The sequence below is a fragment of the Notolabrus celidotus genome, chromosome 19 (genome assembly GCF_009762535.1).
Source record: "Notolabrus celidotus isolate fNotCel1 chromosome 19, fNotCel1.pri, whole genome shotgun sequence".
Classification (NCBI taxonomy): domain Eukaryota; kingdom Metazoa; phylum Chordata; class Actinopteri; order Labriformes; family Labridae; genus Notolabrus; species Notolabrus celidotus.
In genome coordinates, this window is record NC_048290.1 from 760,776 (window position 1) to 785,714 (window position 24,939).

At 44.8% G+C, this 24,939-nt stretch overlaps 2 protein-coding genes across 2 annotated transcripts; one reads left to right on the plus strand and one right to left on the minus strand.

Moving 5' to 3' along the window:
- The first annotated feature begins 31 nt into the window (after nt 1-31).
- Nucleotides 32-11,716, plus strand: LOC117831047 (2-oxoglutarate dehydrogenase, mitochondrial-like). Its single transcript, XM_034709518.1, is given in 20 exon segments — nt 32-104; nt 107-167; nt 265-411; nt 1,104-1,194; nt 3,066-3,245; nt 3,335-3,463; nt 4,109-4,288; nt 4,383-4,535; nt 4,611-4,713; nt 4,797-4,925; nt 5,763-5,913; nt 6,030-6,157; nt 6,260-6,438; nt 6,538-6,609; nt 7,005-7,130; nt 7,219-7,291; nt 7,381-7,544; nt 9,821-9,975; nt 10,070-10,197; nt 11,588-11,716. Coding segments are annotated over 19 exon segments (2,400 nt in total). The 5' UTR covers nt 32-46; the 3' UTR covers nt 10,191-10,197; nt 11,588-11,716.
- A 2,054-nt stretch (nt 11,717-13,770) lies between these two features.
- Nucleotides 13,771-24,834, minus strand: pargl (poly (ADP-ribose) glycohydrolase, like). Its single transcript, XM_034709517.1, has 17 exons — nt 24,674-24,834; nt 23,503-24,293; nt 20,845-20,967; nt 20,647-20,730; nt 20,486-20,557; nt 20,321-20,407; nt 19,601-19,761; nt 19,437-19,516; nt 19,289-19,361; nt 18,975-19,050; nt 18,742-18,889; nt 18,517-18,595; nt 18,329-18,437; nt 16,401-16,497; nt 16,194-16,322; nt 15,728-15,850; nt 13,771-15,682 (listed from the first exon to the last, which is right to left on the minus strand). The coding sequence occupies exons 2-16, from the start codon at nt 24,289-24,291 to the stop codon at nt 15,729-15,731; spliced, it is 2,229 nt and encodes a 742-aa protein (XP_034565408.1). The 5' UTR covers nt 24,292-24,293; nt 24,674-24,834; the 3' UTR covers nt 13,771-15,682; nt 15,728.
- Between the last annotated feature and the right edge of the window lie 105 nt (nt 24,835-24,939).

Consider the following 24,939-nt stretch of genomic DNA (forward strand, 5'->3'; position numbering starts at 1 on the left):
CTCTGTCTCACAGACGGCCTACTGTCAGCACATCGGAGTGGAGTTCATGTTCATCAACGACATGGAGCAGTGTCAGTGGATCAGGAAGAAGTTCGAGACTCCGGGATCATGCAGTTCAGTCTGGAGGAGAAGAGGACTCTCCTGGCCCGAATGATCCGAGCCACCAGGTCAGTCTGTCACTCTTCACTTCTCTAAACTCACCTTTTCCTTTGAAAGCATGAGACACACAGCAGGAGGGTGAAGTTTGATTCTGTATGCTCACAGGTTCGAGGAGTTCCTCCAGAGGAAGTGGTCTTCGAGAGAAACGCTCGGTCTGGAGGGATGCGAGTCGCTGATCCCGGCTCTGAAGACGATCATCGACAAGTCGAGTCAGAGCGGGGTGGAGAGCGTGATCATGGGGATGTCTCACAGGTATGAACGTCCACCTCTACTTAGACTCAAAGATGACCTGTTGGTGCTTAAAATACATACATTAATAATATCATTCTTTATTTAACTCTTCACTATTTCATTTCATGAATCTGTTCCTGCTTTCTTAAAGTTGTAACTTGTGTCTGTCTTTATTTTATAGCATTTTTCTCCCGCGATGGTTTTGTCCCAATCTTCTGAAGTACTATGTTGATGAGTGACGAGCTATATCTTCCTATCACTCACTCTCTCTTCTCTCTCTCTATCCTCTAATCTCTCTCTCTCCTCTCTCTCCTCTCTCTATACTCTCCCTCTCTCTCTCTCTCTCTCTTCTCTCTCTTCTCTTTCTCTTTCTCTACTCTCTCTCTCTCTCTCTCTCTACTCACTCTCTCTCTCTCTCTCCATCTCTCTCTCTCTCTCTCACTCTCTCTCTCTCTCTCTCACTCTCTCTCTCTCTCTTCACTCTCTCTCTCTCTCACTCTCTCTCTCTCTCTCCTCTTCTCTCTCTTTCTCTTTCTCTTTCTCTCTCCCTCTATCTTCTTTCTCTTTCTCTTCTCTCTCCTCATTCCCTCTCTCTCTCTCTCCCTCCCTCTCTCTCTCTCTCTCCCTCTCTCTCTCTCTCTCTCTCTCTCTCGCTCTCTCTCTCTCTCTCTCTCTCTCTCTCTCTCTCTCTCTCTCTCTCTCTCTCTCTCCAGAGGAAGACTGAACGTTCTTGCTAACGTGATCCGGAAAGAGTTGGAACAAATCTTCTGCCAGTTTGACTCCAAACTGGAGGCTGCAGACGAGGTTTGAACACATTCTTCTATACATATATATATATATATATTTATATTTATATTTATGTCTTCTACTTAATCTCTTTTATTTTATTGTATTGTATTTAAACGGAGAGAAGTCAGATGAAATGTCATTGTACTTGTACAACGACAATAAAGCTGATTCTTATTCGAATTCTTCTAATTCTAACCGCTGAGACTCAGAGGAGCTTTCATGGACGTAGTTTCAGAGTGGAATCGATGGTTGAAAGGCTGAGCTCATGCTTAAAACTCAAGATGAAAAACTTAAATATTCTTCAAGATAGAATTCATATATTTACAAGACAAACTCCCAAACCTTTGAGAAATCTCTCTCTCTCTAATCTCTGAGATTAAAGAGGAACAAACTCATCTGAGCAAACCTGGGAATGTGAGGCTCAGTGGCTCCTTTAAGAAGTGAATAATCTCAGATATGTTCTGAGGTAAGACGTCTGAGTTTATCCTAAGAACTGTATTTATTTTATGAGATTAAAGGTGACATATCAGGCTTTTTTCATCAACATATATTGGTCTAAGAGGTCCCCAAAAACATGTCTTTAAAGTTTATGCTCAAAAAACACTTTGAAATCAGATTCTGGTCTGCCTGTAAAACCCTCTTCTTCAGTCCTCCTCAGACACAGTCTGTTTTCTCTCTGACCACGCCCCCTCAGGAAGTGGGTGTGGCCTCGGCTGTCCGCACGTTGATCTAATGTTACATGTTGGCTGAATATACACGGCTGCTCACAGACCCGCGTTACTTCAACCCTCTGAATCTGATCCAGAATCTGATCCTGACGGAGAGGCGCCTGCAGCAGGACCTTTCTGAACCATTGGTCACAGAATTTAGTGTTTCTGTTGTTTTATTTGTCAGCATGTCGACGTGTGTCTTGGTACACAGCTACCAACATGTAGCTATGTGGCTATGCTAACTAGCGCTAGCACTTTTCCATGATAACTAAAAATCATCCACTAGATCTTCAAATCTGCAGACGTGGGGAGTCAAAGCGACCTTTGTGTTTATTAAGACAGCCTACAACTAGCATGCCTCCCTCCTAAGCTCCTTGTTAGCACACATGTGTGCAGGGAATGAAAACGGAGGAGGGTTGAGTTGTATTTTATACAGTCTATGGGCTGAACAAGCTCAGAGCTCTGAATTCTGTTACAGGACGGATGGCGTTGTGACGTATGAAAACACTGAAAACTGGAAACGGCTGGTTTCAGCACACATTTACAGAAAGGTGGAGAAATCAGAACAGGGGCAGAATGGAGTCTTTGACGTTTCAGGGGGGTTTGTAGACAGGGACACAGATTTCAGGTAGAGAACCATTAAAAAGAACATTTTGCATGATATGTCACCTTTAATCTTAGTTATTCCCAAAATATTTCACTCTGATGAGGCATATTTATTTCCGCCATAATCAAACAATAAGGGCAAGGTATTACAGAATATAAATATCAAATAAAAACCTCAAGAAAATTAAATTAAAGAAGAGTTTAGCAGTAAAGAATCACACCGAAGAGGCTACAAGCTACACATATTTGGGGTTTTTACCTGTTAAGTTATTTTAGGATCGGATAAAGGTTTATTTTTATTCTTCTGTCAAATTACTGATGAAATTAGTCAAATTGATTTAGCCTGGCGGTTAAATCTTGCACCCTATGCACAGAGGCTATAATCCTCACTGCAGCAGTCGCTAGTTTGACTCTCAGCCTCAATCCTTTGCTGCATGTCTTCCCTAGCTTTCTGCTTGCCAACAATTCCTCTCTCTCTCTCCAGCTGCCTGATCTAATAAAGGCGGAAATTCTCCAAAAATATAACTTTGGGCTAACTTTACCTCCTTCCTCCTGACGTTCTGCTCTCAGGGTTCAGGTGATGTGAAGTATCATTTGGGGATGTATCACAAGAGGATGAACCGAGTCAGCGACCGTCAGATCACGCTGTCTCTGGTGGCGAACCCGTCCCACCTGGAGGCGGTGGACCCGGTGGTTCAGGGGAAGACCAAAGCTGAGCAGTTCTACTGCGGAGACACGGAGGGCAAGAGGGTACGTGGGGGACTTCAGTCTGCTTGTTTAGACAGAAACTTCTCCTCTGTTGGTTCATGTTTGTGACCTGCTGCTGCATTCTTCTCCAGGTGATGTCTATTCTGCTTCACGGCGACGCTGCGTTTGCAGGACAGGGCATCGTGTACGAGACGTTCCACCTGTCAGACCTGCCATCCTACACCACACACGGCACCGTGCACGTGGTGGTCAACAACCAGGTACTCATCATGTCTCTATGTGACTATTAAACACAGGTCCACGAATGAAGCCTCAACTTCAGCAGATTTAAACCTGTTTCTACCTGATGATGCTCTCATACATCCTTTAAAGGAGTCCCTCACTTTCTAACCTCTCACTCCTGCAACCTTCATGGATTGTCTCCAAAGAAAGATGCAACAGATGCAGCAAACCTTGAAATATCTCAGAGTATAACCTGCCGAGTGTGTGAGGGGAGATTTGTTTTAATAGAGGATGTTGATGCAGCTCGTAGCCTGCACTGAGGGATCTTTGTTGGTGCAAAATAAAGGACTAAAACGGAGCAGGAAGTCAAATCTGATTGGACTCTTGGTCTAATTTATCTTAATGCAACTTGCTTTGTTATTTTTGTAGGAATTGAGGTGAATATGTTGATATTAATGAGTCAAACTGCAGCATTTAGTTTCTAACTCTTGAACCTCTAACTTGTGCTGACTCTGGTGAAGGTGAATCCTAACTTAAGTCCTTGGAAACTCTTTGGGGGTCTATTTTTTGGACCTAACATTAAATGCACTTTCTAAAAGGACAAGAAAAGAAAAGAAAGTAGCGTCTGATTCACATAAATGGATCCAGGAGACACGTTAAAGCTCTACTTGTCGTCCACACAGATCGGTTTCACCACAGATCCCCGCGTGGCGCGTTCCTCTCCGTACCCCACAGACGTCGCTCGAGTCGTCAACGCTCCCATCTTCCACGTCAACGCAGACGACCCGGAGGCGGTGATGTACGTGTGCAAGGTGGCGGCGGAGTGGAGGAACACCTTCCACAAAGACGTGGTCGTAGATCTGGTATGTGAAGCAGGAAGTTAGAGATCTGATTGGGTCAGGTGAGTCATCTGAGCGTTCTTTAAAACGTCTCCTCCTCTTCTTCTTCCTCTTCAAGGTTTGTTACAGACGTAACGGTCACAACGAGATGGACGAGCCCATGTTCACACAGCCGCTCATGTACAAGCAGATCAAGAAGCAGAAAGGAGTCCTGAAGATGTTCGCGGAGAAGCTGATCGCTGAGGGAGTCGTCTCTGCACAAGACTACGAGGTGAGCTTTCATCTGCAGCCTCACAGAGCAGCTTCTCTTAAAGATGTAAGCTCACGTGTGTATCCTCTGTTTCAGGAGGAAGTAGCGATGTACGACAAGATCTGTGAAGAAGCGTACACTCGCTCCAAAGACGAGAAAATCCTCCACATCAAACACTGGCTGGACTCGCCGTGGCCTGGTGGGACCTCCATCTTTAATGGTTCTTAAATCTGAATCAAGTCTGCATGTTTGGATCTGTGACGTGTCTGTTTGTGTCTGCAGAGTTCTTCACTCTGGACGGCCAGCCCAGAACGATGAGCTGCCCCTCCACCGGCATCAGCGAAGACGAGCTCGCCCACATCGGAAACATCGCCGCGTCTGTCCCGGTGGAGGACTTCACCATACACGGAGGTACCTTCCCAAATCAGTGCATACGATCTGAACACCTCAGCCTCCGCACTCTCGGCCCTCTCGCAGCAGATATTCCCTCCTCTGTAAAGAGCCTTGGTGTTCATTTTGACAGAGCCTTCAAATTTGGGAAACAAATCTCTTCTGTGGTTCAGTCCAGCTTCTTCCAGCTGAGACTCATACCTAAGGTGAAGGCCTATCTCCCTCCCAAAGATTTAGAGAGAGTGGTTCATGCCTTTATTACTTCTAGGCTAGCTATTGTAACTCTTTGTATGTGGGTTTAGACATGTCGTCTATTCAGCACCTGCAGCTTGTTCAAAACTCTGCTGCTCCCCTCCTCACCGGCAGGAAAAAGAGGGAGCACATCACACCTGTGCTGCGTGCTCTCCACTGGCTCCCAGTCCGTCACAGGATTGATTTTAAAGTTGCACTTTTAACATACAAGGCCCTAAATGGATTGACACCATCCTACTTGGCTGATCTTCTCCCTGTTCACAACCCAACCCGAGCACTGAGGTCAACAAACCAGCTGCTCCTGGATGTGCCTAAAAGTCACCTTAAAACCCAGGGGGACCGAGCCTTTGCAGCAGCGGCCCCCAAGCTCTGGAATGGCTTGCCACTCCAATTAAGATCGGCCCCTCACTGATGAATGTTTTAAATCTTTGTGGAAGACACATCTCTTCTCTTTGGCCTTCTCCTCATGAGGAGGACAGTAATATCCTGATATGTAGTTGTTTATTGTTGTCTTCATGTACTTTGTACTTTTGTTGTACAATGGTTGTTTTTAAATGTGCTGTATAAATAAAGTTGACTTGACTTGACTCCTCATTTGGGTTTCAGGTCTGAGTCGTATCCTGAAGGGCCGGGAGAACATGGTGAACCAGAGGGTGTGCGACTGGGCTCTGGGGGAGTACATGGCGTTTGGTTCTCTGCTCAAAGAAGGGATCCATGTGCGTCTGAGCGGACAGGATGCAGAGCGAGGAACGTTCAGGTACATGGTGTTCACGTAATTCTTCCCAAGGGACTAAAGTGTCAACAAGGGCACCTGACGTAGCAGTTTAGGCACAAAGACTGTTTTAAACACGTGTTCTCTGCCCGTCCTCTCAGCCATCGTCATCACGTGCTCCACGACCAGAACGTGGATAAGAGGATCTGCATCCCGATGAACTACATCTCCCCTGATCAGGCTCCGTACACCGTCTGCAACAGCTCCCTGTCTGAGTATGGAGTCCTGGGTGAGACACACACACACACACAGACACCCCCCCCCACACACACACACACACACACAAAGAGGTGGACCCTTTCTTCACACTCTGTCTCGTCTCGTTCTGCAGGTTTCGAGTTGGGCTTCGCGATGGCCAGCCCCAACGCTCTGGTCCTGTGGGAGGCCCAGTTCGGAGACTTTAACAACACGGCTCAGTGCATCATCGACCAGTTCATCAGCTCGGGTCAGGCCAAGTGGGTCCGGCAGAACGGCATCGTGCTGCTGCTTCCTCACGGCATGGAGGGAATGGTAGGAACTGAGAACGTATATTGTTATTGTTGCATCATTCAACGAACCGTCTGATTCCTCGCTTTCAATGTTTCTGTGTTCTTCCATTTAATCTCTCAGGGTCCAGAGCACTCCTCCGCTCGCCCTGAAAGGTTCCTGCAGATGTGCAACGATGACCCCGATGTGTTCCCGGTGAGTTAGTGTCAGACACGGTTTATACACAAGCCTTTGAAGCTGCAAAACCTGCATCAGAACCAGCGCGAATGCAAGTTGTCTTCAGTGTCACAGTAATCCAGTGGGTGCACTGTAGCAGGAGGTGTTAATGGCTAATTCTGCACACTTTAAATGATGCCAAACTCTCCAGATGTGCACCAATTTGAGCAAAAAGTCATGCACTTAAAGGGGAACTCTGTAATTTAAAACATGGACCCTTAAATCTGCAGAGAAAGGTAAAGGCACGATCCATTTGAGGCGTCACCCACATCCTTATTCTTGGAACAGATCATCGAAAGCATTCAAAGTTCAAACCTTACATAAATAAATACCTCCAGTTGTCTTTAGTTTCTTATCTCTGCTTCTCTCTTCAGAAACTGTCGGAGGACTTCGCCGTGCGTCAGCTCTACGACTGTAACTGGATCGTCGTCAACTGCTCCAATCCTGCGAACTACTTCCACGTCCTCCGCAGACAGATCCTGCAGCCCTTCAGGAAGCCTGTGAGCGTCGCACTGTGTCACACGTGACTGAAAACACCACGATTACACTGCTCTCTTCTCTGACCCGTCTTCCTGTCTTTGTCTCCAGCTGATCGTTTTCACTCCCAAGTCGCTGCTGCGTCACCCTGAGGCCCGGTCCAGCTTCGATGACATGCTGCCAGGTGAGAGCCGACCGAGAAGTTTGAGGAAGTGTTCAGGATCCTTTTCATTTTCTTGAGTTAAGAGTTCTTCTTCCTGCACCATCCTGCAGGGAAACACTTCAAGCGTGTGATCCCTGATGACGGACCGGCGGCGTCCAGCCCGGAGAACGTGAAGAGAGTCGTTTTCTGCACCGGGAAGATTTACTACGAGCTGACGAGGGAGCGCAAGAACAGAGGCATGGACGACTCTGTGGCTGTCGTCCGCATAGAGCAGGTGAGGGGAACACGAACAGATATCTTCCTCTCTCTCTCTTTCTTTCAAGATGTCCGATCTAATAAAGGTTAAAAGAAGAGAAAAGAAAGAGAGCGCGCAGTGCAGCTCTGTGCAGCAGGGAGCGGAGATGCCGACAGCTCATCCCCTCAATCAGACACAAAACAAGAGCACACTGCACGAGCTGCAGAACGACACAGGGTGTGGATGCCTGAGTATCATGAGTGCAACATGCTTTGGAATCAGACCTTAGGATGGAGTGAGCAGGGGGGGGAAAGATGCAGAACTTTTGGTTCAAAGTTCAAAGTCTTCTTTATTGTCAAATAAACTGCAGTATGCATTAGACAGTCTCTCTCAGACCCTCAGAGTTGATTTGGGGGGGGGTCAGTGACCTATGGGACATTATGGGAAGAGGGGGCGAAACAGGGAGAGAGTTCAGCATCCTGACTGCCTGGTGGATAAAAGTGTCCCTCAGTCTGCTGGTTCTGGTTCTGGTCTGGAGACTGCGTAATCTCCTTCCTGATGGCAACAGGCTGAAGAGGCTGTGAGACGGGTGGGGGGAAGGGGGACGCCTGCTCTGCGCAGGGCTTTTGGGGTTAGGCAGGAAGAGTAAATGTCATGGAGGGAGGGGGAGAGAGGCACCAACAATCTTCTCAGCTGTTCTCATGATGCGCTGGAGGGTCATTCAGCAGGACGATTGAAGGGAAACTTTTATGTCTGTAGGATATAATTTACAATGTTACAATGTTCCAATGTAATTAAGCAGACGCTTTTATCCAAAGCGACGTACATACGAGAACAAGAACAACACAAGCAAAGATCTAGACAAGAGGAAACAAGATCAGTAAGAGGAACAAAGAGCTTCAAGTCCATTTGGGTGCAGGTACTGCCAAGCAGTGTAAAGGCAATGCACAAAGTAAATAAGGAACATCTACAATGAAGCAACCAAACCATTTAAGACCTTCCATTATCATCATCAACAATTAACATCACCACAATAATGACCAAAGTACCAAGTGCTGGGTCCCTCAAGACCTGAACACAGAGTCCCAGAGTAGAGCAGGACAGTGTGAGTCAACTGTAGCTGGAAGACATGATCTGCCCCTGGGGACAACAGTGGAGAACAGTCTAGCTAAGTGCATTGTGCTTCCTAAAGAGCTGGGTCTTTAGCTGTCTTTGGAAAGTAGAGAGGGATTCTGCAGATCGAATGGAGTTGGACAATTCATTCCACCATTTAGGAACAACAGAAGAGAAGAGTCCAGCTAGTGATTTTGAGGCCTTGTGTGCTGGAAGCACTAGGCGCCTTTCAGAGGCTGAGTGTAGCGGGCGAGAAGGGCAGTAGACCTGGATGAGGGGTTCCAGGTAAACTGGAGCAGTTTTGGTTCCTGCTTTGTAAGTCATGATTAGAGTTTTGTATCTGATGCGAGCTGCAACTGGAAGCCAGTGTAGCTGCATGAGCAGGGGAGTGACATGAGCTGTCTTACTCTGGGGGGAATTATTCAGATTCAAATTCAGATTCAGAGACCTTTATTAATCCCAGAGGGCAATTTGGTTTGCAGTGTCCCAGCTTGTCGATAAACAACACAAACACTAACAAACTCAACAGTCAACATGTCAGTGACAACATCAGTGCAAGATGGGGCTTGTCATAAAGAGTAAGAGAATTGAAATAGACTAACAACTACACAGTTTCACAGGACAATCTATCACAAACTGTTAAAAACTGCTCTCAGCATTCAGGAGTCTGATGGCAGAAGGAATACAAGAATTTGAGTATCTGTTTGTTTTCCTGTGAGGAGCAAGATAGCGCCACCCTGAGGGCATTAAGAGAACTCCTTGGCTAGGATGTGTCCAGGTTGGCTAATTATCCCTGTGGCCTTATTAGTGATGCGGTTCTTCCAAAGGGAACCAAGATCCTGCTGCTGTATGCCAATCGTTTTGGAGCAGACTTTAACAATGCTGTTTAGGCTATCTTTGTCTTTCAAAGAGAGACCATGAAACCAGCAGATGAAAGAAAACGTTAAAAGACTGTCAATAAAAGAGTGATTTAAACTGGATAAGATGTTCTCTGAGACTCTAAAAGACTTCTCTGGGAATTAAAGATAAATGTGTTTTTTTAAATCTTTGAAAAAACACACTCATGTGTCTCAAACTGTGCACACTGCAACCAGGAAGCATCAACAAAGACTCACAGTGGGGCAGAAGTCCTCGCCATCATCGACACTAACACAGGACTGTTTCCTGTTTCCTGTTTCCTGTTTCCTGTTTCCTGTTTCCAGCTCTCCCCGTTCCCGTTCGATCTGGTGAAATCCGAGTCGGATCTTTACCCGAACGCCGATCTGGTTTGGTGTCAGGAGGAGCACAAGAACCAGGGTTACTACGACTACATCAAGCCCCGCATCCGCACCATCATCAACCGCAGCCGCCCCGTCTGGTGAGTCCGTCGTTCAGAGGTTTCAGGACTCATACCTGCTGTCATGTTTTTGCTCTCCGTACATTCTAGTGTTTGTGTTTGGGTTTCTTTAAAGGTACGCCGGTCGAGATCCAGCAGCAGCTCCGGCAACCGGGAACAAGCAAACCCATCTGAGCGAGCTGCAGCGTTTACTGGACACGGCGTTCGATCTGGAAGCTTTCTCAGGGACAGTCTAAGAAACAGGTTTTACATTCACCCCTCCACCCTCCACCCTCCACCCTCCAGCAAAACACACATCAGGTCGTCTCAGGCACTCAAACCTAACGCACAAGAACTGACTCCTGACACTGACCTCAACCTCACCTCAACCTCACCTCAACCTCAACCTCACCTCACCTCACCTCAACCTCACCTCAACCTCAACCTCACCTCACCTCAACCTCACCTCAACCTCACCTCAACCTCAACCTCACCTCACCTCACCTCAACCTCACCTCAACCTCAACCTCACCTCACCTCAACCTCACCTCAACCTCACCTCAACCTCACCTCAACCTCACCTCACCTCAACCTCACCTCAACCTCACCTCAACCTCACCTCAACCTCACCTCACCTCAACCTCACCTCAACCTCAACTCAACCTCACCTCAACCTCACCTCACCTCAACCTCACCTCAACCTCAACCTCAACCTCAACCTCACCTCAACCTCACCTCAACCTCACCTCAACCTCACCTCAACCTCAACCTTACCTCACCTCAACCTCACCTCAACCTCACCTCACCTCAACCTCACCCTCACCTCAACCTCACCTCAACCTCACCTCACCTCAACCTCACCTCAACCGCACCTCAACCTCAACCTCAACCTCAACCTCACCTCAACCTCACCTCACCTCAACCTCACCTCAACCTCACCTCAACCTCACCTCAACCTCAACCTCAACCTCAACCTCACCTCAACCTCAACCCTCAACTCACCTCAACCTCAACCTCAACCTCAACCTCACCTCAACCTCAACCTCAACTCACCTCAACCTCACCTCAACCTCACCTCAACCTCACCTCAACTCACCTCAACCTCACCTCAACCTCAACCTCAACCTCACCTCAACCTCACCTCAACCTCACCTCAACCTCAACCTCACCTCAACCTCACCTCACCTCAATCTCAACCTCAACCTCACCTCAACCTCAACCTCAACCTCACCTCAACCTCACCTCAACCTCACCTCACCTCACCTCACCTCAACCTCAACCTCAACCTCAACTCACCTCAACTTTACCTCAACCTCACCTCAACCTCACCTCACCTCAACCTCAACCTCACCTCAACCTCACCTCAACCTCACCTCAACCTCACCTCACCTCAACCTCAACCTCACCTCAACCTCACCTCAACCTCACCTCACCTCAACCTCAACCTCACCTCAACCTCACCTCAACCTCACCTCACCTCAACCTCACCTCAACCTCAACCTCAACCTCACCTCACCTCAACTTCACCTCAACCTCACCTCAACCTCACCTCAACCTCACCTCAACCTCACCTCAACCTCGTGTCCACCCAGAGGACACATGAATTCAAAGAACGTTCATTTTTATACCAAGAGTTTCATCTCTCTCCTTTTAGTTTCTTATTTCCCGCTGCACTCGGCACATCCACGATCCCACCAGAGTGATGTCCGTGACCTCCTGCTGGACAGATATCAGGCGTCATTTATTGATTTGTGTTCAAATATTTGTCCTAGAATCAAATTCATATTTAAATGAATCATTCTTAATGAAAGGAGAAGCTTCATCATGTGAGGAACTTCAGTTCAGTTAGAGGGACTTCAGTAACCTCTGAACCAGGCGTGATGTTTCCCCAGTCTTGTTTTTAAGCTGCTGCAGCTTCATGTGAACCACAGAGACCTGAAAGGTGGACTACGTCAGGTTTAAAGAGACCCAAAATCAAAACAAACCTGTCTTCTCTCTTCCTCGTTGTGTTTTAGTTTTAATCTTTTCATCCTGCTCTCAGCGAGACGTTTCAAACTTTGAAACGTCGCCTTTAATACTTGAAGAGATAATTTTCATCTGCAGCGACCACGTGAGATCAGACGAGCCTGCAGATTGGTGAGAAAAGGAACATGCTACTACTTTAAAGTTTAGGTTTAGTAAGCCTAATCCTGCTCCAGATCCAACCCAACTACTTCCTGTCTTCCTCAGTCTTTATTTATAAAGCGCCAAATCACAACAAACGTTCTCCTCAGACTCTTTCCAAACAGGGCAGGTCTACACCGTACTCTATGTTCCTCAACATCAAGACCAGATCAGATCCAGTCCCATCTTCCAGACAGGACTCAGTCTGATCTCATCTTAATCCACCATGAGCAGAGCACTTTGCAGCATTTAGCAAGTTACAGTGGCAAGGACAAACTTCCTTTAACAGGCAGAAACCTCCAGCAGGACCAGACTCATGTTAGACCACAACATCTTGCTTGAGGACCGTGTTGGAGAGAGGGGATCGAGGGAGAGATAGAAGGAGAGAAGTGAGAGAGAGAGGGTGATAGTGGGGATGGGGACGGATAGTAGTTAGTTGGTAGCAGCTGGAGTCTTGACCCGTCCACAGCAGCAGAGATCCAGAGGAACCTACGAGACAAGGGAGCTCAGGGACTCCAGAAAGGTCTAGAAAAGAGAGAAGGAGGGAGACCAGAAGACAAGAAACAGAGGAGGAGAAATGGGGAAGGAATGACAGAAGGAAAGGAGGGGATAAGAAAAGGAGACATAAAGGATGAAGAAACATGGAAAGAAGAAAGTAGGAAGGAAAGAAAGAAAGAAAGAAAGAAAGAAAGAAAGAAAGAAAGAAAGAAAGAAAGAAAGAAAGAAAGAAAGAAGGGAAAGAAAGAAAGGATGAATAACAGACCCCATAAAAAAAATCTACAGCAGAGATCCAGAGGAACCTACGAGACAAGGGAGCTCAGGGACTCCAGAAAGGTCTATGGTTAGTAACTTTAATGGGACAGGAAGAGTTAAAGTGAGAGACAGGCAGAGAGAGGAGAGAGAGGGAAAGACAGGATCCCAGTGTGTCAGTCTAAGCCTATAGCAGCATAACTAAGACCTGGTCCAAGCCTGATCCAGCTCTAACTATAAGCTTTATCAAAAAGGAAAGTTTGAAGCCTACTCTTAAAAGTAGAGAGGGTGTCTGCCTCCCGGACCCTGACTGGTAGATGATTCCAAAGGAGAGGGGCCTGATAACTGAAGGCTCTACCTCCCATACTACTTTTAGAGACTTTAGGTACGATGAGCAGGCCTGCATGTTGGGAGCGTAAGAGGATATTAAGAGGATTTTAAATTCTAGTCTGGATTTCATGGGGAGTAGAGAAGTGTAGAGAAGTGTAGAGACGCTAACACGGGAGAGATGTGCTCGCTCTTCCTCGGTCTAGTCAGTATTTCAGATCTTTCTCTCACGAGCTGCTGTGATTTTAAAAATGAGACATATTGGACGATCCCTCTCATGTTCATCCTGTTCTCTTTTGAATTCCTTTAAATACCCGAAGTCCTCCTTCAGTTCCTCTTCTACCTCTGTGGTTCACTCGACGTCCCGCCTCATCGCTGTGAACGCCTCACTTTGTGCCAAATCTCTGAGATTACTTGAAATTACAGATTCATTTCATGCAGAGATCGTTCCTGTGACGACATGAAGAGATTCCTCTGAGCCTCAGATTTGAAGAATGTATTTATTTTCTTATGTTGTTGTTTGTTTGTTTTCAAAAAATAAATATTATGGTGCTCCTAAACCGTGATGCTGGAATTATTTTAATTAAAGCACAGAAACATCTTTATTGATTTTTATTTGGGATCAGATTTATGACAGCGTTAATGAAGCAGTGAAGACTTTAAATCAAGTTACTCGTACAGTTTATATCAGAGATGACAGGAATGGAGAACAAGAAGCAGATTGTGTTTTTCTAAAGAGGAATTAGGACTGGGATTAAAGTCAAACATCTGACTGTTTTCAGAAGAATTCTAAAAAAGTCAGACTTTTGACGTTAATCTCAGAAATCTGGAATAAAATACAAAATTTAGAATGATAAAAACCTCAGATTCCTCAGATAACCTTCAATTACAGCTCATAATAAACATGTGTTGCTGTAATCCTGACTCTTTACTCTGAATGAAAATTTCTGTTCCAGAATTCCGACTTTTTTTCAAGATTCGTAGATTAACGTTAAAATTCTGTTTTTTTCCTTGAAGTTAAATTCAGATTTTTATTTAGAAAATTAAAAAAAAGGAGGATTATTAAAATGTAGGTTTGACTTCTATTGTTTCAGTGTCACTAATTTAAGGATGAACTTTATTTTTTTTCATTTGAGGTTAGAATTCTGTTTTTTCTTCTATTTTTAATTTTTTAATTTTTTTTTTTTAGATCTAAGGTGAAAGGCAAAATTCAAATTTTTCTCTCAGAATTCTGTTTTTTTTTTTCTTCCTGAATTATCAAAGTTGGAATTTTAAATTATTTTCTGGGAATTCAATTTTCAATCCTTCAGGTTGGCGACCCAGCAAGCCGTTTTTTGGCTCCTCCTGCATATTTATTGTCACTAAAGCTAGTACTTAGATATTGTTGAATTTTCCTCTTATATCTTGGCTCTTGTTATTGAGCAGAAATGTTTACCTTTTCTTTTATATGTGCAATACAATCAATAAATACAAATAATCCCAGATTACTGACTTTTTCTATGAATTCCAAAATTAAAATCTGAACTCTGAGTTTCATCTCAGAGTTCGGACTTTTTCCCCTGAATTGAGAGAAATGTTAGAATTAGTCAGAAGTCAAGATTTCAAAAAGGTAAGTCAGACCTCAAGAAAAATATCCAGTGACACTAATAAGCAAATTTGAGTACAATGAAAAGCATTATACGAATCTGATCAATTATTATTGTTAATATTATGAATCCCTTTTTAATTACAGCCACAGAGATTCACCATGAGGGTCGACTTTTTTTCTCTGAAATTCTAGAACAAAGTTGTAATTCTGCTTTTTTTTCAGGAATTTTGACTGAAATCAGAAACCTGAGTCAGGTTTCTGAAAAGACAGGTCAGACAACATTTAAACATGTTGTTCTAGTGGCAAGAATCCCCTTTAGGATGTATCCACTGAGACGGAATGTCAGGTTGGAATGTTGCTTTCTTTATCCTCAGCATTCTGGAATCAATTCGGAATTCTGCTGAGTTCTAGAATTCTGGCTTTTATCTTTGAATTCTAAAAGTGACATCAGAGTTCTCAGATAATAAAAGTCAAACCTAAAAGCAAACTTTAAAAATAATTACGTTCCCTTATCCTCTCGTGTTTGATTTACTTACTACAATCTGTCCTGATCAAACCTTGGTCATTTTGTTCAATAACTCAAATACATTTCAATCACATGAACTTAAATGTTAAAGTGCTGCACTCTGGATATCATTCTTTAGAAATTACAGAATATATTTACAGAATACTTCAATTAAACCCTTCATCCCGATTTCAAGCATCTCACTTAGATTTGATCCTGAATCAGACGCAGACGTCCTCAAAGCAGACGTCCTCAAAGCAGACGTCCTCAAAGCAGACGTCCTCACAGCAGACGTCCTCAAAGCAGACGTCCTCAAAGCAGACGTCCTCAAAGCAGACGTCCCCAAAGCAGACGTCCTCACAGCAGACGTCCTCAAAGCAGACGTCCCCAAAGCAGACGTCCTCAAAGCAGACGTCCTCAAAGCAGACGTCCTCAAAGCAGACGTCTTCAAAGCAGACGTCCTCAAAGCAGACTCCTCTTCGGTCTCAGCTTTCTCTTGATGAAGTCAAACAGACCCCCGGAGTAAGAACTGCCCGAGCCATGCTGAGCTCCACAGAAGTTCTCCAGAAGTTCAAAGAGTTTCCCTGAAAGGTGGAGATTTAAATTCAGGAAATGAGAGAACTTTGGACGAGAAGAGAGAACTCTCAGGTGAGCAAAAACACGATTTTAGCCACTTACAGTTGAGTATAACAATAAGAAGAGTTTGCATTAAAACTGCCTATTAAGTAGGAACTGTTCTGAGGAACAGAAGATGAGAGGATCTTCTTTCACTCTTTAACAGAGTGAGGGCACACTTTAATCTAAGACGTGTTTTCTTTAGAAGCAACAGGACAGAAAGTTAAAAAACAAACAGCTACCAACACTTCTTCAAGGATCTGTTTGGACGCTCTTCCTGCAATCCTTCCTCTGCCCTTTTGAAAAACTCACCGACTGTAGTTCCCTCCATCACCAGCAGGTGGTGAAGCTTCTGCAGATCCTCCTTCAGCTCCTCATCCTTGAAGGTGAAGAAGGCCAGCCCCCTCTCCGCCTTCGCTGCGGCCATCAGCTGGATCACAGCTGGACGGGTAAAGTCAGGAACAGGTCATCAGGTGAGGAATCAGAGGATGACGGTTGATTTAAAAACAAGAGAGGTACCTTTGAGTTGTGGGTCTCCGTTAAAAGCTCCACAGCCCCACTTTCCTGTGGCGATGTCCGGGATGTTCGGTCCGTGACCCCTGAATCCACAGTACGCCTTCAGGAGCAGAAAAAATAAGAAGACCACGAGGAGAACATGAAGACAAAGAACCTCTTTAAGATCCACAAAAGCTAAAGAGTGCATCGTAAAAAGGTTGACTCTTTCTATGTTTTGATTGTAACAAAAAATCAGAAATAATGAGAGGTATCACTTTGTCCACAGGGGGCGCCAAATTCAACACAAACAGGAAGTTCCTCACTGGAGCTTTAACACTGCAGATATACTCGCTTTTAACTTTACATTTACATGCCAGACCAAAAGTAACTAAGATGCAGTACACACATGAACAGTAGGGGGCAGTGTAGAGGCAGAGAGGATGTGACAGAGGAGGGGACAAGAACTTTTAAAGAAGATGAACCATAAACTTGCGGGGGGGGGGGGGCAGATATTGTGGTGCAGAAGTGCACTACAGCTCTCCCACCTCCCTTCCTGCCCCCCTAATTTAATCCACCTCACGAGCAAACACACATACAAAAAAAAATTTCAAATTATGACACAAACAGATCAGGTTTGGCGGGGACTTAGTGTTTGGCTCGGCCCTACTCGTTGGGGGTCCATCGGGGCTGGGTGGGTGGCTGGTGTCCCTGTCACCCTCCATCCCTCCGCTGCGGGGGCCTGATCCGCGGTCGCCCTCGGGGCCGGGTTTCCCGAGGGTTCCCTCGCGGTCCTCTTGGTGGGGTGGGGTGGCATGCAGCTGGAGGGGTGATACTGCGGCAGACATTGGGGTGTCCCTCCATGACCCCGCGGCCTGGTCCATCGGTCGCGGGGCGCGGGTGGGGGGCGGGGCTGGGGGTGAGTGGCTGGGGGGATTGGCCCTGCCCCCTCCGCCCTCCCCCCACTCCGGCGTGCCGGTTGGCGGGCTCTGGTCTTGGTCCTGCCCGGCTGCCAGGCTGTCTGCTCCTGGTGCTGGGCCCCTTCAGCCCTGGTGGCTCCTTTGGCTCTGTCTTGGGGGGCTGTGGGGGCGGTGTTGTGGAGGTGTTCCTTGTGGGGGCTGCGGGATCTCTCCCCCCTCGCCCCCCTTTCCTCCTGCTGGGTGACCTGGGGCTCGCCCTGGGTGCCCCGGCGGTACCTGTTTGCTTCCGGTCTGGGTCCTTGGCTTGTCCCCTGGCCTGGGTCTCCCGCGGCGCGTTGGGTCCTTTGGCCTGACTGCTCTCGCGGCCCGGGTGACGGGCTGAACCGCTCGGCTGATCTGACCCAGGGGGTCTCATCTGCACCAGTGGTGGTCTTGTTACACAAATAGAACACAGCACGGCGGCAACCCTCTGAGACCCAAGCTTCAGTAATGATTGTGGACACTAAGGGTTGTTTCATCATTAGGATCACCACACAGAGTTTTTGGAGTCATGGTGAGATGGTCCCTCTCCATCTAAGTGTGTTAGGTCTCTCTCTCCTTCTCTTTCCCTGTCCCTTTGTATATCCTTATGTAATCTTTCTTTCACTTTCTCTTATATATATATTTTTGGCCCACCTAGGTGTGCACGCCCTCTTTTACAGAACATGATATTAGCTGTCAATAAAAGATAGGCCAGAGTTCTAAGAGGGATGGTGATGGTCGCATGCACACAGTCACAAGCACAGAAGAAACATATTTCCTTTCTTTTCTTTTGCTGCAAGAATAAATTGCATTAATATTTGACAGTTTGTGACAAACATGACACAAACCAGAAATATATATGCAGACAAGAGGAAAAAGAAAGAGAAATCCCCGACCACAAGCATGAAAACTACAACTTCTGTAAAAAGAGAGAAACTGAAACTGAAAGTCTGAACTAATTCATCACCAAGGTTTTCTGGGTTGATGAGTTCATGAACACGAGGTAAACGTCACCTTGTTGAGTTCCCGTTGGACTTTAGACATGTCGTATTGCTCCCGTCTGTGTTTGTAGTGCTGAGCGTCGATGGCTAGAATCTGCCTCTGCAGACGTCTCCACTCGTCTCTGTGAAGACAGAAACATCGGACACGTTTAATCGCCGTGTTTAGATTAAACAGACGTGAAGAGAGAAAGAGTTCTGTACCGTGGTAGGTCGTCCTCGTGAGGCCCCGCCCACTCGAAGGTGTCTCCGTAACCGGAGTAACGGCTGAACTGCTGGGAGCCTGAAACACAAGGAGAGACGGTACGAGTGTCAAAACCTCCTGAAACCTGCACAGGTTCAGCTTCACTTTACAGAAGGTGAATATTTGGGACTACTTTGAGCCGCGGATGGATCCACTGAATAAGTCACATGATTAATCCGGTCTACCTGTGACGATGAGACACTCGTTGTCTTCCAGTTTCTCGGTGAAGAGCCGGGACAAGATCAGCTCTGGGTTCATCAGGAACAGAATCTCCTCCTGAACCAGACCAGTATTCAGAACCCCTCCACCGATCATCTTGCAGGCAAAGTCCACCTAAACGCACAAATGAAGACCTTTTAAAACGTACACACGACGAAGAGGAGGTGATGAGGATCGGTTCTCTGGGTCCAGGTCTCACCTGCAGCATTCCTGTGCCTTCGGTCTCGATGGTGCCGCCTGACGTGACGTGGAGTTTCTGCATCTTGTCCTTACAGCTTTAAACAAAACACAAAGACCTGAGTGTGAGCTGGATCAACAATCTTAAAGCAGGCGTTCGTGTTCCCAGAGGATGAACCTCCTGACTGTCAGGAGATTTGATATTTAATTGGTGAAGTATTTCAACAACGATTAGACAGGAAGTGATGAAACTTTGGTTCCTCTCAGGCTGAAGCGTGAAAGTAACTTCACTCAACGTCTCAGTTTTTAACTTTTACAAACTTTCATCATCGTTACCGTCTCCAGTCTGGAACATCATGGCCGCTGAGTAGGCGCCTCTCAAACGTCACCAGTCCTCTTGGTCTCTTCTCTGTGAATACAAATCAACACCAGTCACAGATGGTCACTGACACGCCTCTGGAACACGAAGAAGAGGAGGACTTACTCTCATCCGTCATCACTTTGAAGTAATGCATGATGGCCCTCAGCTTTTCCTTCTTCCTGTCCGACCAGTTCTCAAACAGACTGACGCAGAGAGAGAACGAAGGGTTAACCGAACAGGACTAAGTCAAGGCTCAAATATGTGACACTGTGCTGTTGGGTCCTGACCTGTTGAAGTTAATGGAGGGGTAGTTGCAGTACTCCGCATTAGGATGGGTGGCATTTCGGTGAGGGAAGGTGCAGAAAAAAGCGTTAGCTAGTAAGCAGGCTATCTGTTCCTGGGACAGAGTGATGGACGCAGGTCGACCGTTCTTGAGCATCGGGATGGCCTGAAAACACAAACACCAACTCCAGGTCAACTTTTTTTGTCAAATTATTTTTGTCAATTTTTTTTTTGTCAACTTTTGTTTTTCTAATTTGTTTTGCTAAAAAAAAAAAAAAACATTCAACATTTTTTTTTCAATTTTTTTTTTTTCAAATTTGTTTTGTTAAAAAAAAAAATTCTACTTTTTTTTTTCAAATTTGTTTTGTTAAAAAAAAAAATCAATATTTTATTTTCAACATTTTTTTTTTTGAACAATTTTTTTTGTCAATTTTATTTTTTGTCAACTTTTGTTTTTCTAATTTGTTTTGCTAAAAAAAAAAAAAAATTCAACATTTTTTTTTCAATTTTTTTTTTTTCAAACTTGTTTTGTTAAAAAAAAAAATCAAATTGTTTTTTTCACATTTGTTTTGTTAAAAAAAAAATATGTATTTTTTTTTCAACATTTTTTTTTTTTTGAACAATTTTTTTTGTCAATTTTATTTTTTTTTCAAAAAAAAGTTTTTCCATTTTTTTTGTCGTTTTTTTTTTGACTCTCAGGTCACTGGATTTAGTTAACGTCATACCTTCTTCAAGTTTTTCGGCAGCTCCAAGGCCAACTTGGCGATCTTTGGAAACAGAGTGCTGAAGTAGTTTTCAGCTTTCGGGACACGCTGAGGAGAGAAACAGGATCATTTATACAGTCAGAAATCTCACAGCTGAATATTATGAGTAGACAGAAAGATACTGACCCTGACAAAGGTGGCGAGGGCATCAAAGGACCACTTATCTTTGTAACTAGGGTTATATTTCAAGATGGCCGCCTGGTGGAGAGATGGATAAAAGAGGAAAGTTGAACATATGATTATTAGACTATTCAGCAAATGTAACTCTTCCATGGCTGCTAACGTACCTGAACATGATCAACGTTCACTTCTCTCTTGTCAGCCAGACCCTTCAGCTGTTTGGAGATACCATTCCATCTGACTTCTGGACCCTGTGGACAAAAAGATCATACAGGTGATGTCTACCTGCAACTAAAACATATAATCATGCACAGGAAGCAAGGATCTAGACCTCCATGAATCAGATGAAACTGCTTCACACACACCTTAAAATATGCTCCAGCTTTTACGACACTTGAGTCTGAGCACGGCATTTTCACAAAGTCACTTTGCCACACGTCTCTGCCTTCCTTCGCCATCAATGACCCTTCAAGGTTAAGAAAATTCACCTGAAGAGAAAAAAAAACACACAGTCATTAAACACAGACATGACTCTGTAGTGGAAGTCACTGCATTAAACTCAGACGTGACTCTGTAGTGGAAGTCGCTGCATTAAAAACAGACATGACTCTGTAGTGGAAGTCACTGCATTAAAAACAGACATGACTCTGTAGTGGAAGTCACTGCATTATAAACAGACATAACTCTGTAGTGGAAGTCACTGCATTAAAAACAGACATGACTCTGTAGTGGAAGTCACTGCATTAAAAACAGACATGACTCTGTAGTGGAAGTCACTGCATTAAACTCAGACGTGACTCTGTAGTGGAAGTCGCTGCATTAAAAACAGACATGACTCTGTAGTGGAAGTCACTGCATTAAAAACAGACATGACTGTAGTGGAAGTCACTGCATTATAAACAGACATGACTCTGTAGTGGAAGTCACTGCATTAAAAACAGACATGACTCTGTAGTGGAAGTCACTGCATTATAAACAGACATAACTCTGTAGTGGAAGTCACTGCATTAAAAACAGACATGACTCTGTAGTGGAAGTCACTGCATTAAAAACAGACATGACTCTGTAGTGGAAGTCACTGCATTAAACTCAGACGTGACTCTGTAGTGGAAGTCGCTGCATTAAAAACAGACATGACTCTGTAGTGGAAGTCACTGCATTAAAAACAGACATGACTGTAGTGGAAGTCACTGCATTATAAACAGACATGACTCTGTAGTGGAAGTCACTGCATTAAAAACAGACATGACTCTGTAGTGGAAGTCACTGCATTATAAACAGACATAACTCTGTAGTGGAAGTCACTGCATTAAAAACAGACATGACTCTGTAGTGGAAGTCACTGCATTAAAAACAGACATGACTCTGTAGTGGAAGTCACTGCATTAAAAACAGACATGACTCTGTAGTGGAAGTCACTGCATTATAAACAGACATGACTCTGTAGTGGAAGTCACTGCATTAAAAACAGACATGACTCTGTAGTGGAAGTCACTGCATTAAAAACAGACATGACTCTGTAGTGGAAGTCACTGCATTAAAAAAACAGACATGACTGTAGTGGAAGTCACTGCATTTAAAACAGACATGACTGTAGTGGAAGTCACTGCATTAAAAACAGACATGACTCTGTAGTGGAAGTCACTGCATTAAAAAGAGACATGACTCTGTAGTGGAAGTCACTGCATTAAAAACAGACATGACTGTAGTGGAAGTCACTGCATTAAAAACAGACATGACTTTAGTGGAAGTCACTGCATTAAAAACAGACATGACTCTGTAGTGGAAGTCACTGCATTAAAAAAACAGACATGACTGTAGTGGAAGTCACTGCATTTAAAACAGACATGACTGTAGTGGAAGTCACTGCATTAAAAACAGACATGACTCTGTAGTGGAAGTCACTGCATTAAAAAGAGACATGACTCTGTAGTGGAAGTCACTGCATTAAAAACAGACATGACTGTAGTGGAAGTCACTGCATTAAAAACAGACATGACTTTAGTGGAAGTCACTGCATTAAAAACAGACATGACTCTGTAGTGGAAGTCACTTCATTATAAACAGACATGACTCTGTAGTGGAAGTCACTGCATTAAAAACAGAAATGACTGTAGTGGAAGTCACTGCATTAAAAACAGACATGACTCTGTAGTGGAAGTCACTGCATTAAACACAGACATGACTCTGTAGTGGAAGTCACTGCATTAAACACAGACATGACTCTGTAGTGGAAGTCACTGCATTAAAAACAGACATGACTCTGTAGTGGAAGTCACTGCATTAAAAACAGACATGACTCTGTAGTGGAAGTCACTGCATTAATAAAACAGACATGACTCTGTTGTGGAAGTCACTGCATTAAACACAGACATGACTCTGTAGTGGAAGTCACTGCATTATAAACAGACATGACTCTGTAGTGGAAGTCACTGCATTAAACACAGACATGACTCTGTAGTGGAAGTCACTGCATTAATAAAACAGACATGACTCTGTAGTGGAAGTCACTGCATTAAAAACAGACATGACTCTGTAGTGGAAGTCACTGCATTAAAAACAGACATGACTCTGTAGTGGAAGTCACTGCATTAAAAACAGACATGACTCTGTAGTGGAAGTCACTGCATTAAAAACAGACATGACTCTGTAGTGGAAGTCACTGCATTAAAAACAGACATGACTCTGTAGTGGAAGTCACTGCATTAAAAACAGACATGACTCTTTAGTGGAAGTCACTGCATTATAAACAGACATAACTCTGTAGTGGAAGTCACTGCATTAAACACAGACATGACTCTGTAGTAGAAGTCACTGCATTAAAAACAGACATGACTCTGTAGTGGAAGTCACTGCATTAAACACAGTCATGTCTCTTTCGTGGAAGTCACTGCATTAAACACAGTCATGTCTCTTTAGTGGAAGTCACTGCATTATAAACAGTCATGTCTCTTTAGTGGAAGTCACTGCATTAAAAACAGTCATGTCTCTTTAGTGGAAGTCACTGCATTAAAGATACTCACATCAATGAGGATTGTGTGTGTCCTGCTAGGGGTCAGGGGTCCGGGTTTGCTCTGACACTGAGGCAGTCTCTTTAGATCTTCCAGAGAACAACATGATGAAGAGCTGCCTTCGTCCTGTCTCTCCTCGGTATCAGAGGGTCTAGAGGATGAGGGTCCAGGGGAGAAGGTTCTAGAGGAGGAGGAGGATTGAGTGGAGTTGTCGGGTCCAGAGAAAGGGGGTCCAATATCAGAGGGTCTAGAAGAGGAGGAGGATCGATTGGAGTGGTCGGGTCCAGATGAGGAGTGTCCAGAATCAGAGAGTCCAGAGGAAGAGGCCCCAGTATCAGAGTGTCTAGAGGAGGAGGAGGGTCCAGTATCAGAGTGTCTAGAGGAGGAAGAGGCCCCAGTATCAGAGTGTCTAGAGGAGGAAGAGGCCCCAGTATCAGAGTGTCTAGAGGAGGAGGAGGGTCCAGTATCAGAGTGTCTAGAGGAGGAGGAGGGTCCAGTATCATATGAGATGAGGGGTCCAGAGGAGCAAGAGATTCTTTCAGAGCAGGAGGAGCAGATGTTCGGTTTGGAACCATTGATGTCGTTGGGCTCTCTTTCACGCCCGTGTTCTTCTCTGTGTTCTACTTTGCGGTCTTCATTGCGGTCTTCTTTGCGGTCTACTTTGCGGTCTTCTTTGCGGTCTTCTTTGTGTTCTACTTTGCGGTCTTCTTTGTGTTCTACTTTGCGGTCTTCTTTGCGGTCTTCATTGTGGTCATGTTGAATAGACTCTCTCATCTGGGAGCTGTCGTTTCGTCGGGACATTTCTGGAGATCGTAGAAGAAGAAAATCTAAAGTCTGAAGTTTAATTTGACCTCCTGACTTTAACAAACACAAACTGATTAAAGGTCAAACACATCAAGACATCAATCCTACTCAGGAGGGAATCCTCACCTGAAACATTTACATATTAATATTAACACATCTTTACATCTAATCCAGATAATACACCAAACTGGAATCAAAGTCAAATAAAGTTATTCACTTCTTAAACTTCATTAAAGATAAATAAGAGTTTAAAGCAGCAGGTTAGAATGTGGGCCCACGTAAATCCCCAAAGCTTAGTCTTTAAGTTAATTACCGTCGTCCTTCCTCTACGTGTAAATAATGAAGGTCTTAACTCCTGAACTTGTTCCTGCAGACTCACCTTTCTCCAGGTGTTCTCAGCTTTACTGTAACTATCACCAAACTCAACATCCGTCGATGGAAACGCAGCAGTTTGAACACGAAGGACACGAGCAGCAGTTTAGTTTCACTTTGACAGAAAACGAAAGTAAACTGGGACAGAGGTGTGTGTGTGTGTGTGTGTGTGTGTGTGTGTGTGTGTGTGTGTGTGTGTGTGTGTGTGTCAGCGGGGAAACAGGTGCTTTCAATAACATCACGTGATGAAGGATCAGTGTGTGTCTGCAGGTC